The sequence below is a fragment of the Cataglyphis hispanica genome, chromosome 4, assembly GCF_021464435.1.
Source record: "Cataglyphis hispanica isolate Lineage 1 chromosome 4, ULB_Chis1_1.0, whole genome shotgun sequence".
NCBI lineage: Eukaryota > Metazoa > Arthropoda > Insecta > Hymenoptera > Formicidae > Cataglyphis > Cataglyphis hispanica.
In genome coordinates this window covers 3,767,973-3,783,683 of record NC_065957.1, presented here as the reverse complement: position 1 = coordinate 3,783,683, position 15,711 = coordinate 3,767,973, and the positions used below count along the sequence as shown (strand labels likewise).

General features: G+C 42.2%; 2 protein-coding genes across 5 annotated transcripts in view; both read right to left on the bottom strand.

The window, feature by feature from the left end:
* Positions 1-1,934, bottom strand: LOC126849327 (methyl-CpG-binding domain protein 3). The gene is made up of 5 exons (XM_050591055.1): positions 1,680-1,934; positions 1,352-1,490; positions 988-1,041; positions 365-610; positions 1-211 (listed from the first exon to the last, which is right to left on the bottom strand). Exons 1-5 carry the CDS (start codon positions 1,802-1,804, stop codon positions 113-115), a joined length of 663 nt encoding a protein of 220 aa, XP_050447012.1. The 5' UTR covers positions 1,805-1,934; the 3' UTR covers positions 1-112.
* Positions 1,935-3,187: 1,253 nt separating this feature from the next.
* The window catches only part of LOC126849312 (protein groucho-like), a 66,330-nt gene continuing 53,806 nt past the window's right edge, over positions 3,188-15,711 (bottom strand). For all 4 annotated transcript variants that reach the window (XM_050591024.1, XM_050591022.1, XM_050591026.1 and 1 more), the window contains 6 exons: positions 7,415-7,534; positions 7,053-7,335; positions 6,699-6,960; positions 6,307-6,582; positions 5,386-5,989; positions 3,188-5,276 (listed from right to left, as the gene is read on the bottom strand). In XM_050591024.1, coding sequence (XP_050446981.1) covers positions 5,169-5,276; positions 5,386-5,989; positions 6,307-6,582; positions 6,699-6,960; positions 7,053-7,335; positions 7,415-7,534 — 1,653 coding nt within the window. In that variant the 3' untranslated portion in view covers positions 3,188-5,168. The remainder of the gene's footprint in view (positions 5,277-5,385; positions 5,990-6,306; positions 6,583-6,698; positions 6,961-7,052; positions 7,336-7,414; positions 7,535-15,711) is intronic.

Genomic DNA, 15,711 nt, shown 5'->3' with positions numbered 1-15,711 from the left:
TTTCGTTTTTTTTTTTTTTTACAAAAACATTTATTACAAAAAATGGCAATGATATAATTTATGATGAACTTAAAATTAAGAGATGAACAAATGATATACATAAAGCTATAATTTAAGTTTGAATAGCACGTAAGGCGTCTTGTAACTTTTTTCTCGCAATAGCCACTCGATCTTCTTGCCTCTTTATATCTTCATCCGCTATCGAGACCGCCTTCAACACAAAACAAAATATAATCAATTTATTGATAATATGAAAATTTTATAAGGATTTGTGATATATTTTGAAGCAAACTATTCTGATAGCATTAACATTTTTCTAAAATGCATTTATGGCGCCTTATTAACGTCCGATTATTCATTTTACCTGTACAAGTGGTTGATCAGGATTGAGAAACACTCCAGGATTCTTCTCCAAAGCCATTTTCGATCCCGTTTGTCCTGTAACTGGTTGAGTGGATACATGTAAGGCAGTGGCCACACTTTGAAGCAAAGTTTCTTCTGTGATATATGGTCCCACAGGTTTTAAGTTCTTTGGCAAATCCATTCCATCAAATTCATAGCCATCAGAGTCGCAGGCTCGCAAACCTTCTAAACGTTTTTCCCAGAAAAGCTGAAAAGCAAAAATTTTGATTATTTATGATTAATCAATCTATTCTTCCACGTAACACATTATTATACAAATAAAATAACACAAACTATAAAAACAAATATTTCCAGTACATAAAAATTATATAAAACTAGATTATTGTGTGTGCTTTTGTTGTATAAGTATGTAGGTATGTTTTGTCAAATACCAATTAATTTATCCAATCTAAATTCAAAGAAAAACAATAAAATTATAACTTCTTTCTGCATTTGCTTTCAAATATTAAGAAAATTGCATTTCAATGTTATTATTAAAAAAATTTATTAACACATGTTCACCATTAGAAATATAACAAAAAGAAGTAATTATTGACAATTTCATGATTGCGTGTTCAGATTTACCTGTTTAGGCTTATCTTGGGAGCCATATTTGCCATCAGTTTTATCGGCTCCTTCCTAAAGCAATGATTTGACAGTTGAATCATGTAAATTTACAAGAATATTACAAACAAATGGATGTAAGCAAAATGTGTCTCGCAAGCATAATACAAGAATTAAAAACTTTCCACACAAAAAAAAATTTTCGCAGATATATTTACAAGTATAATAATTATTAGATATTATATATAAGTAACCTGTACATGTAAATAGATAAAATAAAAGAATATAATAAAAGATGTAATAAAAGATTTGACTTATTGATATATCATACTGATTCACAATCCACTTAGCGTAAATAAACAAATCTATAATCACATAAACTAACTTGTTTTGGTTTCTCTTGAATGCCATGTTTAATATCTTTCACTTTTCCTTCCTGTGTTTTATAAATTGTCACTGGTTGCTTAAAAATCGATGCTGTTTGTCTGATCGGTGGCACCAATGATGAGTCATTTCTAGCCCGGCTGAAAAAAGAAAATTCGTCGGTTTACAAAAAGTAGCTGTGATGGAAGGTTAGGATTCCTTACATCTCAAACTGTATTCATTCGGGCAAGAATTTTTTCAGTTTCACAAATATTTAAGAATCTGCGAGTCATATAATTTCACATAAGATCAAATAAAGTTTTTTCGGGAAATAATTTTATTCAATCTACCCATAATAATAATCCTTGCCCGTAGATGTCAACTGATTCTGGCTCTTCCTCGACGGTTCTTCTCGTGTGTGCCAATTAATTGGCAACGCCGAAGGATATTTCTTCTTCTCCACGGACATATTCATCGTGCAAAATTTCCGTCTTCACCGTATACGCGTGCTTACCAAAAATTCTATAATTCCAAGTTTATATATATTATGATTATTGTGCCTTGCGCCTTTACTGTCAGCCATATTGAAGCGCGCGTCTACATCTGCAAAGCCATCGAGGATGTGTTCGAAAATTCTACCCGTAGAGCAAAGTAGTGTTTAATTGACCAATCAGGATAAAAAAAGTAAAGCTTTTGAAAAATTTTCCCATTAATTTTAATGGCAAAATTTTTGACTTTTTATGTTTCCGTTCTAAAGAAAAAGTTACATGATTAACCTCCTAGTTGATTATTTCAATGGCCGCGTTTCGGCAGAGAAAGCGCTCAGTCGCCTTGTTTGACGTTGATTTGTTGGTTCTAAAAGTAAGAGCCAATCACGTTCGATTACCACTGAGCGATTTTCTCTGCTGAACGCGATCAATTACTCAACCTTATGAATAAGATTTTTGAACGCACCCCGATGATACGACGATTGACTTTAGAGAGGTAGTACATATTCCATTCAAGAATGCACCGAAATGCACGTGCAGCTGCGACACTCACGTGTTCATTCAACATGCGAGTTCAATGAACGGACAGTTATATCTGTGTTGTATAAAGCAAAATCAAATTTTTAATGCAATCGTTTTGTTCGAGCAAGTTCCGTTTATCTCAGGAGCTTCTTGAATTCGATTTCTTTTTCTTGTAACATCATCGTGTTATCAAAATTGATAAAATTATAGATCCTTTTCGAAGCTGGTTTAAATACTCTGACTTCACTTGTGAAGATATAATCGCGCTGTTAAATTTTTTCTATTGAATTACATCAATGTATCTTGATTAATAAAGAATCATCAGTATGTTGCTGCGAAATTTTTATCGTCAAATATTTCGAAAATTTAGAAACTCATAATATCAAATTTTAAAGTGAGATGCTACTGTAACTTTTTTTCCTGTCTCGAATCATAAAGCATTCGATTGATGATAGGAATCGATGGAATGGGAATCGGCGAACATAATGATGTCAATCCTTGTATATAGATATAGAGGATTTAATTGCCGAAAGAAACAATTTTCGCGTAGCTATAGGAACAACTTGAACAGTGCTTGGAAAAAGATTAACGCTCTTTGTCTTCCGTTTATTACGAACGTATATTTTTTTTTTCTCCCACGGCGGCTTTCGTACGCTTTTCACGGAGTGCAAAATGCGAGCACGGAGACGCAATTAAACATATATATATATATATACATACACATATACATATACATATATATATATATATATATATATATATATATATATATATATATGTATATGATACGAAAAGGGGGCGGGGAAGAAAGGGGGAAGAGGGGCACAATCATTATCGTGGCTATGCGATTCCTTTGTCTCGCGTAATGCTTCTTTTTTTCCCACAGTGCATGTGTTATTCTCAACTGTAAAAGAATATCAATTCTGTACAAGTCAATGAGTTAGAGATAATAACTATTGAGTCTTCTTGAGGTATCGTTGTTTCTATTGGTCTATATGATCGGAGCTGTGCTCGTCCAAAATCGAATCTCGTTCATCGATTCGTCAGTCTGCGTATCGTAAAACGGCACGTGTGTGGAACGTTATCATGTCGTGGAAAGTTTTTATTCATCTATTAAGGTTTTTATCGCGGCAGTATTGTATTTGCGGAATTGAATTTCGGACGATCACAGCGGTGTCAACATGTTATGTGCCTTCCTGTAACAAAATATAAATCTCCATTACGCATCACCCGCTTTCACCATACAATTTCCGAATAATAATGCGCTAGCTAGTACCCTAAGTCCAGATGCAATTCTGGCTTTATAAACTGCACCAAAGAGTAGTGTAAGAGTTGCTCAAATGTGTCTCTCGCCTCGTTTCATGTCGCCTCGTTGCAGTCGTTATAGACGAACGCGTGGTCGATCGCACTCGACCGGATGGTTAAGTCTAGGGTCATGATGAATAGTCACAAAAATACTTTATCGAATATTCTGCAAAATCCGCTTACGAACGTGGTCCGCTCGCTCGTGTATGTATGTAAGTGCGTGTATGTGTGTGGGAGTGTATATTTACGCACATATGCGTGTGCGTGGTATGTATATGCCTATTATGGCAGTCAAGACAATGTACATTATATCAAGAATCCACGCGCATACGGGCGCAACTTATAGAATTTCTATTTGTATTCGATACCGCTTGTGTGATAGCCGTATGAAAGCCAGTTTCCTAATTAATATACGTAATTACTGCAAAAGATCAAAAAGTATCTTTCGCCGTTTTTTATTTATTTTTTATTTTTTTTTTTTTATCACTGTCTCCATTCGCGCGACGTTTATAAAATCTCAATTACAATAAAGTCTTAACGGCAGACGCAACAGTGCCATATAATTATAAAAGAATCGTTATTTAAAACTAAAAGTGTAATAAGTACAAATTATTCCTCTTGTCGGTGGTAGAAATGTCAAAGATCACATTATTGGCTTCGATGCCGATGAACATGCGCGTTGTTCAACACTGTTAGCGTGATCGATGCTTATCGATTTCTCATAGCCCTACAATTCCTCCGCTATATGACGTAAACATTCTGTCTACATGTGTGCTCAATATATTATGTATAATTCTGCGACACAACATACACATCCCTACTTTGACAAGTCTACGACACTAGATCAGCATTCCGTACGTATTCAGGTATTTCACCGCGGTGTACATACATTTCATCGTTACTGCATGAGAACGATCTCGTTTGACGAAACGATTCCTCGCTCCATTTTCCCTCCAATCGTGCACGCACAAAAGAACCTAATTGTAATGACTCTATATTACATTAGTAACATATTACACAAGCGATTTCATATCGCCTCCCACGTTAAATACAGTCGTAGGGTACTTACACGCATTTGTTCCTCTCATATTTCATTCGCTTCATTCTACTTACGATCATAGATTCTATACAATTTTATACAGCTAGACGCCATAAATCCTCCATCATAAATCAATCACACTGAGTGTCACAAAAACTTTAATCAATGTTGCGTAACTTTTATATATAATTATATATCTCCATAATGTTTTTACATGTCATTTTCAGTTTTAAGAACTCGTTATCAGAAATGTCGTATTTATGTAACCTGTTGAATATAGCGACCATAGTACATCGACCAAGTCTTGTCAATTTTTATCAAATTAATTCAATTGTCGTACAGCTTCTTGAAATACAAGTCACATTTTGCATACAAGAAATTAATTTTTTTTTCAATTCCTCCGTCATAAATCGATCACACTAAGTGTCACAAGAAACGATCGATGTTGCATAAGTAAAAGTTCAAATATATCATCGAGTCAACGTTCAATATATCACTTCATAGACGGTGGCTTTCTTGTCGCCGGATCCTGTCACGATGTACTTATCGTCCGTAGAAATATCGCAGCTAAGCACCGAGGATGATTCTTTCGACTGAAAAAAAGTAAAACGGAAACGCTTATTAATATTGCACTCTGTGAAATGAGAGATAATAATAGATCATACACGTAAAGTATAGAAAAAAAATGTAATAATAACTAACTTGGAAAATCGAGGCCCCATACGGCGTGCGCCACGCATTGAGTAAATTATCTTTGCCGGTGGAGACAAACCATTTGCCACAGGAAGCGAAGCGTAACGATAACACGCAAGACTCGTGCAGATGTAGTTGATACTTGTCTGGTTTCGTGGCGTGGAGTACCTCGACATTCGAATTTTCCATACCCACGGCCAACCATTCGCCCGTTGGACAGTATCCTAAGGAGAATATCTGAGACGTGAAGTCGTGCTGTTGGAGTTGCCTGCCTTCCCGAAGGTCCCAAGAACGCACGGTATTGTCGAGACCGCCTGTCCAGAGTTTCGAGCCATCAGCGGAGATATCGATGCACGAGGCGCCATCCGTGTGACCTTGGAATTGTCTAACCAATGTCTGATTCTGCAGATCCCACACGGCGATGTTGCCATCGCTACAGCAGCTGAAGCAAACCTTCGAGTCCGGCGATATAGCTAAAGCGTAACACGCCGGTGCTGAAGAGGTCAATTCAGCTTTGATTCTTGGCGTCGGGCTCGCCAAATCCCAGATGCTAAGATTACTCGCCTCGCCGCCCACAATCAGCGTTCTGCCATCAGGCAGCAGTTTCACCGACCTAATAACATCGAACAACGAGCGTTACATCACTAGCGTTAATCTCGTTAAATACCGTTTATGCACGCTTTTAAATAATTATTATCTTCGCGCACGGTTATACGAGGATGAGGAGGAGGAGGAAAGGAGAGAGATAAATGCATACGGAAAATGTATGCGGTAACTCGATGCCGTGTTGCTTCGACGAATGATATACAGCCGGCGGACACGACTAAATGTCATCCAGAATTCAGTCGGAAATTAATTACATCGACCGCGGTTGGTAGTTAATGTGTGTCACGAACTGCGAATGAAGACACGTGTTACCCCATCACTGACCTGATGTAGTTGTCCCGTTGCAAGCAATCGAGCTGAGAGACTGGCTTCGCGCTACCGCTACCGCCCTGACTGATGTCCCACACCTTTACGCAGCCCTTGCCACCGGTATAAACATACTTAGTTGGATTCGAGATTGTCACGGCGCAGACCACCTCGCCGTGAGTGAGCGTGTTTATTTGACGTGCATGACGCGGTATGCCCGGGCCAATAAGTGCGTCCTGCGGAAATGGCACCGGCTGCATCTGACCTTCGCTAGACACGTGAAAACTGTACGCACTGCTATGAAAAAAAAAAAAATTTCCATGAAAAATTGCGATAAATATATACAAATAAGATGATGTAAAATAAGGAACAAGACAAATAGCGAATTGTTAAAGAGGAGAAACACTCACGGTTTGCCGCCGGGAGGTACACCGAGCGGTCCAAGCGGCGCTCTCATGCTGGCGTGAGGATCGTAGAGCTGTTGAAGGGGTGGTCTCGCAGGATAACCATTGAGCGCCGCCGGGGGATAGCCCAGCATGTCCACGTGAGGTCCCGCTGGCGGATGATGCGGTGGAGGATAATGCGGAGGATAAGGACCGACTACCGAAGCCGAGACCAGCGGTTTACTAGAACTCGATGGTTTCAGGCCACCGGAACCGGAACTGCTACCACCTACGATATCGTGAATCAACCTGGTTATTTTCTCTCGCCGCTCTCCTCCATCTCCTTGTACTCTCATCAGTTTGTAATGAATCAACACCGACCTGCCGACGTAGGTGTAACCGGTTTTGAAATCGGCGTCGTCGGTTTTTCGCGTTCTTCCATTTTCTTGGCCGAGGGAGTGCTCGCATTACTACTGGTGCCGCTTCTAGGCGACGGCGGTGGTACTTCCTTTTTTACCTGACCACTCAGAGGTACCGAAGACGGGCCTAGCTTGTCGAGACCATTTTCCCGTGGCGATGCGGTACCGTTCGCCGCTGGACTGGTCGGACCCTCGCTCGCATCGTCGACCACCAAGTCTTGGTCGCTCTTTTCACCATCGCTTTGCTGTCGGGGAGAACACGCACGGCTTTATTAAGGCGGATCACGAATCGCGAATCATGGAGCACTAATCTTGAATACTTACATGGCCTATGTCCTTGTCGTGTTCCTTCTTCATCTTCTTCCCCAAAATATGTTCGTGCTGCGGATCGGGCGTACTGCGCGGCCTGTATTTCTCTCGCTCCGCGGGCGATATCGAGTTTCTCTGCAACACAGACAATCAATATTCAGCGAGATTTTTAACAAAGCCGTTTGACAAGAACGCGTTTCAATTTTTATAGAACTGTTATCGACCCGAGAGAAATACGCTCTCTCGTCTCGCGCGATTAATCCGCGATTACGGAGATTTGCAGGATTTATTCGTCCAAGATTTTTTTACGGGCCGCGCGATTTCACCTCCTCGATGGATCTCCACGGAAATCGTATCGGGAACGAAGGACTTCTTGCGGCCGAAGGGATGGTCGACGGATAGAGGATAGAACGACTAAATTCCTTCCTTCCTCTTTCACGATTAAATAAAACGGCTTTCCCGTCGGATGGGTGGAAGAGGTATCGACGGAATTACTTATCCCTCGGCCCGTTCGACCTCCATTCGCTCCCAAGTGAACGAAGAATAATAGGATGGATCTCTCAGAGTTCTGCTTTTTTCCATCTTATTATGCGCGAGAAAAACATCAGCACATGACCGTTTACAAAAGCAGATGAATATACTAAATATCCCGAGCTCTTTACGCATTTTTTTTTCACGAGCACGACGGGAACGCGAAGAAAGAGAAAGAGAAATACAGGATAGAATATGAAAAAAAGAAAACATAATTCGAAACGTTTGTTACACGTTCAGATACAATCTGATCCGAAAGATAAAAAAAATGATACACTTTGATTCTCGAAAAAAATATAAATAGGAATGTTAAAAGTACAATGCTTTAATAATATTTCAATCACACTTATTTATTTCTTTTTCAATTTATTGCATCTTCTTCAATATAATTGTACTCTCGTACTCAATTAAAACAAAAGATCTTTTTCCGAATATAGATTTAATTAATGAAGTATTATTGTGAAAATATTTTTAATATAAATACAAAATAAAAATCAAATAGATTATATTTAACTTGTTAAAACTTATTACTCTTCCTTTTTTCGCACGTTAAATAAAATTATTATTATTGTTATTATTATCTAAATAAAATAAAGGGGAAAATCATCAACTGACAATTTTCGTAAAATACGGAAAAATGCATTTTTCGAAAACGCAAGATCGTTCAAGAGCTCGTTAAGTCGAGAAAGGCCCTCAAAGTCCGAGATAGCACGACGAGAAGAAGTTTTACGGACGGCAGTTTCGTCGTCGACAGAACATCGCCCACATATCTCTATATATACACAACATACACACACACACACACACACATATGCATACACTTATATAAATGTAGCGGAGCCCTTGTACCCTGTCTCCGATAACTGCGCGCCCCATCTCGCAACCCCGTAAACCATCCCGTCGCGTCCCCTCGCAGTCGGTGTCGAAGTAAATCTCCTCTTCTCAATTACCCTTCGTTTCTCATTCGCTACTATCGCGTCGCCGTCGCCTCTCTCGCTCTTTCGGTCCATTACTTCGACGCCTCGCTATCATCCCCTTCTCGCGGTCGAGAGATGCCGAAGACGCTTCGAGCGGGGGAAAAAAATAAAAAATGCTATCTTGAAAGATACCATTTATATATATATATATATAAATAGACACACACACACACACACGAATACATTCGCGAGTATCTCTAGGCGATTAACGTACGAAATTACATTCCGCGCGGTATCATACCAGGCCTTGTCAAACAACGTCGAGATATCGCTCGAGAGAACGAATATGAAATCCCGCGACGTGGAAAAATCAAGCAATCGTGTTCTTCCGTTCGTGACGACGATATAGACGATAGGAGAAAAGCGAAGACAAAAGCCGGAGGGTGAACAAGGGGGTGAGTCCCGCAAACACGCGCGCGCTCTGTTCACGTCGTGAAAGATTCTCGGAAGAAAAAGATTCCCCAGGAGCCGTATTACGTGCCTCTTTCGAGTTTTTCGAGAGAAAGAGAAAGATCTTTTTCTTCCGACCTCTTGCGGAAGGAGAGTAGTCTTCTCGTTATCTGAAAATGGTCGGTCACTGCTTATCCGGCTGGAATCCACTGAGGCAGACGAGACAATTGTCGCGACGCCTTTGAAACAATCTTAGAAAATAAAACGCGCCAAAGTAATCCAAAATATCTTTCGATTTTATCGTCGATACAAAAATAATATCGCGCTACCTTTTTAAAGTATTGCAATGTCTCTTTGGATCGCATGTCTAAAAGAATCACGGGCTTCATTTCTGCTCAAGAAGAAAATCTATGAAAATTTCTGAACGTTGTAAAATATATATAGATAATTAAATAAAAATTAGCGTGCATGTTATATTATTGTTGCCTAACGGAGGATTCCAATGGATGGATTATAACTACGGTGGCAAAAAGATTTCGCGAGGAAATGCGACGTGATTGAGTTCCCTGGAAAATCATGCGAAAACATATACCACCTCTTGCCCGCAGTCGATACCGCTAGTAGTAATATGTACCCGGAAGTCTCGTCTTTCGGAAGAGGTAAGCGCATCCTTTTTCTCCTTCTCCGCATCGAGACGCCGATAGCTCGCAATATCGTTTCTCGTTTCTGTTCCCTCTGTTGCGCTAGTATATGTGTATATTTATATATATGTACATCGTACACGTACACATACAATGTGTGTATATATCCCCGCGAAGAAATGATACACACGCGGCCCGCCTTCCATTCACGTAAGTTTACTTACACCTCCTATCTCGTCTGCTATCCATACCACCCTCTCCCACAAAGAGGATTCGTGCCACGATCAATATGGGGGTTGGTACCCCTAGAGGAGGACGAGGAAAAGGAGAGAGAGAGAGAGAGAGAGACGGTGGAATGTAGGAGGAGCTGCGGGTATACCGTAGATATATAGACTTTGTAGTGTTAGGGACGACTTGGTCCGCAAGCAGGCAGGCAGGCAGGCAGGCAAGCAACTTGGCAAGCAACAGCAGGCACCGAAGTACAGTTAGGGGTGGCTCTTTCGAGGGTGAGACGAGAACGGGAGGGACGGTGAGAGAGGAGTACAGCGGGGGATGGAAAGGGAAGACGGCTTTGGCCGTGTGCATAGTATTGGGGTTGGCGGTCGCAGCCATGAGGGTGGTAAGTGAGTGAGCGACTCCTTCGCCACGGCGCCTCGTCTCGACTCAACCACCCTAACCTTACGGATATATCCCAAGCCACCGACCGACCGCCACCCACCGTCCTCTCTCCGGCTCCTTCAACTCCTCTTCCCTTTTCTCCGCCGTCTCTCTCACCCCCTTACTGCCGCTACTTACTCGCGCGCTCTCACCCTACGTCGACCAACCATCCCCGTATCCTCCGCTTGCCTGCCTGCCTGCCTGCCTGTGGTGCCTGTTTCCCTATTCCTCACTCCATCCTCGTCGTCGTGGCTAGGACCCCGAGAGAGAAGGTTACGAGCCAGAGTCGCGTCTCCCAAGACCCCGCAAACCCCAGCTGGTACAAGATTGCACCCAGTGACTCTCAGCAGCATCGTTGTCATCATCGTCGGCGTCGTTCTCGAAGGAACGCGCCGGAACGAGTAATATCGAGAAATTGGGATTCCGCGCGGAGGCGATACGATATCGTCGACGGCGGGAAATGCCCACGGTTGTGATGGACATTGCGGAACTTTGTGCCGCAGCGAGAGATGTTCGATTAATGCATTTCGTGCCGGTAAATCTCCGACTGTCGAGCATATCAGAAACAGAAGACAAGACTCTCTATATCAACTTTAAGATTGACATCATACGAATGACCATACAAGGCCATACAATCTCTATTTCCAACAAAAATCTCGATTTTTGATTTTTAAATTTATCTTTTCGCTTATGTTAATATTCTGTATGTTATAACAATATTAATGGAATCTCGGATAAAGAGATCGTAATCATGAGTCTTCTGCTTTTCAATAGATAAACATCCGCTGCACTTATATTACGCTGCCACTTGTTTCGCAGTTTCGTCAAACTCATTTGAGAATAACAGTCTCGAAATATTGAATGCTTGATCGCGATTTTTGTTTCTGCGCATCGAACGATTAATTTAATTGCCGAACGAAATCGCGCCTGCGAGCAATCGGCGACAAGATTCATGACGGAATCTGAACTGCAAGCGCGCGCAATTTCGGCGAAATATCCAGCGACTATATATCGCGCCGCGCAGCTTGCATCGCGGATGCATGGAATTTTTTATGATTGCGTCGGATAGGACAACGGTAATCGGTTCGCAGAATCTGCTACGTACACGTCACTGGATCAAATCGGTGCGTTCGTCGCAATGGCAATTAGTGCACGCGAGAAATTTTTATCATCGTCGCAGTAGATATTCACGCGCGTTTCAGCCGAACCGATCTTTCTCTCGTGGCTTATCATCAAAACTAACACCTGCTCGATGGAAACAAGCAAGTTCGATATCTATGCTGCTGTATACAGGCAAATCGAATCTCATTTTTTTCAAACGAAGGATTCTATTTACATAAACAGCATCTGCGGTAAATTTTCATAATAAAAGCGTCAATGGAGTCTCTCGTTTTACGAACGAAAATTTATTCATTACAGACTCTACTGTTATCGCTGTTTTCCATAATTCTATGTACAAATTTTCGCGCCAAATTTTTAACGGAAGAACGGGTTCTCGCAATCGGACTTGCTCAAATTGAACGACAAATAAATAAAGCTCACACGCAACATCGCGAATCGGACCAGACATTCACAGCGCTATGATTTATGACGTCGCCGTAAATAGTAAAGTCCCTTTCTCTCGGCGCGTTACTCGCGTTGTATTCTCTCGCGCTGCGCTTTTTTTCCCTCGCTCGTCTTCTCTCTCTCTCTCTCTCTCACTTTTTCTCGGTCTATCGCTCTCTTTTTTCCCATGTCCGCCCCCGGAGCGGCAGAGAGTCCCGTGGTGGAATTTGCATTTTTAAATTAACTCGCGTCTGTTTGCAGCTATCTCGGCTCGGCGGCGCCGCGTTGCTGGGCTTTGCAATTTTATGCGGCAATGCGCGTCCCATGGCTCCCGCGTACACACCATCTCGTTGCTGGTACGTTCTTTCTTTCGTGTATATGTATAGGCGTTTCCATCGCGTGATCGATAGTGCAACAGTTATCGTTATCGCGCCAACGAACCGGCGGTTACGGACGCGTTTTCGTTCAAATTCGGTTGGCGCGATAAAAACTGCGAAAAAAGACAGGCAATTTCCTGTTTTTAATGAATATATAACTGGAAAAAAAAAATGACATTTTTGAAAAATGTTATTCTCAGCTGTATCCTCTCCCTCCCCAGCGATCGACGCCTCGAGGCTCAATTTTCATTAAATTTTCATACGAGGCAACCGCCCTCGAGCAACGTTCCCCGTCCTTACAATCAATCGATCGAGCGTTGCGTAATTACAGCTTTTAATTACGTTTTTAATTACGAACATGGTTTTGACGCGAACCGCCAAGGCCGTAGCGCCGCGTGAATACCTACTCGACCAGGCAACTCGGCCTGATTGCGCGCGTGATTTTTCAATGGGGAAAACGCCGATGGCGCGTTTGTTCGCGCGCGGACGTTGTCGACCAAGTCACCGAGTTCCGTAGCATGGCTGGAACGTGAGTAGTCTTTTACAAAGCAGCAGCTTCCTGAGAGAATACCGCTGAGGCGGAAAGGCGCGAGGAGAGACGACGCACAAAGGGTGATGTAAGGGGATAAAAGACAGAGAAATCGAGGAGGCGAGAGCAGGTCGAAGAAATAAGGGGCAAACAGAATAGCCTGCGCCATAAAGTGCCTGCGCGTTATCCACGAGGGAGGAGGAGAGAACGAAGAAACATTTTTATCGCTCCGTGAGAAGAAGTGAGAGAGAAAGAGACAAGTTGAAAGAAGCAAAACAAACGGCGGAAGAGGGGGATGAGGACAAGCGGAGGAGCGAGAAGTGAGTGCGGTGAAAGGAGGAGGCTACGGGTAATTGAAAAGCCCATGGTGCATCCCGATCGTCGTTTTATTTCGCGCGCACGCTCGGCGCGGTACACCGGAGCTTCTCCTATTATCTCACCCTTCTACACCGATCGGTCGTCTCCTCTCACCTTCTCTCTTTCTTTCTCTCTCGCACGCGCGAGTTCTCACCTTTTGCACGTCGCAATAAGGACGACGAGAAAAAAAAAAAAATGAAGGAGGAAAAGAGGGGCGCGAGCAGATGCCCATCGAGGTAGAGCCCGAGGTGAGAGGAGACGGACGAGGGGAAGAGAAAAAAAGATCGTACGCAACAATGCCCGCGGAGGTGCATTCTCGCGCGATTACCAACGCGGCGCGGAGGGGCCCTTAACGAATGGCTTCGTAAACCATGGGCGCTTTAAGGTCATTACGCATCGCAAAAAAGGAGAGTTAATGGACGTCGTCGAGCCACATTGCCGGCAGGAAGCGAGACGGAAGAGCAAAAGATGGAGAGTGAGAGAGGAACGGAGAGAGACGAGGACCGGTTGGCGGCCACCCGTCGCCGATCGACCGTCTGATTTATAGCGGTAGTATCTTCCACCGGAAAGACGTGAACGCGCAACCTCATTGGCTTCCTACATTAGCGAGTTGAACGTTATCCTGCGGCGCGTCGCCCTCTTGAACTTTCGCCAAAAAGCAACCACGTGTGCGCCGTTAAGATCGAAAAGTCTGGATAGGGTACGAAATAGTTAATCGGAATTGTAAACACGTACAACACACACGATGGTGTACCAAATTTCCCCTTCAAAATACACAGAATAAAAATTATACGGTACGGTACTTCGTTCTACGTGTATTTATTTCGCTGCGTGAATTTTTTTCTAACAAGAAGAAGCGTGGAGCGGTGTGCAGCGGGTATTCGCAAATTTTCACATTTTTTTGTCCGCGAATTCGCGCACGTTATGTAACGGACGTTACGAATAAAATAATGATCCTTCGCTATGTTTCTCGCGTTCTCGTTTGCAAACTGCATCCATCGCGCGCCGTCCGTTATTTCCAGCGAGACGTTTTTAATAACAAATCCACGCTTTCGCGGCCGCTTCTCTCTCTCTCTCTCTTTTTCCCCTCGTCGCTCTTCACTTCCGCTTCTGCTTTTTTCATCTCCCTCTTTCCCTCTTTCGTTCCCGTCGTCGTCGCGGAAAAAGCTTTTCATAGCGCCGTAGAAAATGCACCAGCACAGCCGGCCAATTATATTGTGAAATATACATAGAAACGTAATTACACGGCAGTCGATCTTTGCATCGGCTGCTTACTACCAACGGCATTTTACGGCTGCCTCATTAAATTACGGAGTAATTACCGACAAATTATTAAAAAGCTTAGTCGGCCGTTAAGCGCGCCACGAATCATAAAAGCGCGCAAGAAGTCACGATACGATCTTACGCGTGTGTATATCGAAGCACTTCGTATACAAAGATACATATACACACAAGTTAATTAAATAAAAATGTGTCGTTAAGTAATTATATTATATAATATATTTTAATATATATTTTAAATTTTCCAAGAAAAAATTCAAAACTCTAAGAGATGTTTAATTTAAAAAAAATAAAAACTCTGCCATCAATAAATCACAAAAGAACAGTCATGCGAACAGAATGGAATCACGATGCGAAAAAAATTCGAGTTAATTTCTCGGTTAAAAATTGTGACACCGGGGCTTATATCGCGCTACAAACGGCGAGCGTAAATATCAGCGCGCGCCAAGCGGAACGAAAGCCATGAGCCGAGAGAGAATCGATCGTAAAGGACCGCGACGAAGCGATTCGCCGTTGAGGTACTGTTGTTAAAATTGCTCCCAACCGCACCTACGTATCGTGCTGTGCCGTGTAATAAATACCGGGAGACGACGCTTTATTCCGTTTCACAGAATCGTCATCGATCGTTGCAGACGCGCAATGACTATAAAACCGCCGATCCGTTGCGCTCTGATTGCGATCGCTGCGCGTACGCAATTTTTATACCTGCATATATATATATATATATATATATATATATATATATGGTGTGTGTGTGTGTGTATTTTGTTTTTTTTTTTTTCTAACGATTACGTTTGTTGCCAATCGGCTGTAAAACTAGGACGCGTTAAAAAATACCGTGTTGCGTTTTTGCTACCGTCGCTTTCACAAACACAATCTATCATTTCATGCACCTATCGTTATGATAATTGATATTTAAAATAATTAAACATCTTCCCATATTACGCAATGCTTTATTACTTCGATATTTCACAGAGAGTTTTGTAGCTTCAAATTTACATTGAAAAATTGGTATAAAATAGGAAGA

Excerpts from the sequence above, each read along its gene's own strand:
- LOC126849327 (XM_050591055.1), bottom strand. The coding sequence starts at position 1,804 with ATGAATATGTCCGTGGAGAAGAAGAAATATCCTTCGGCGTTGCCAATT. Across the intron at positions 1,042-1,351 it reads TTCAAGAGAAACCAAAACAA|GAAGGAGCCGATAAAACTGA; the intron begins GTTAGTTTATGT and ends TCATTGCTTTAG. Across the intron at positions 611-987 it reads CCCAAGATAAGCCTAAACAG|CTTTTCTGGGAAAAACGTTT; the intron begins GTAAATCTGAAC and ends TTTGCTTTTCAG.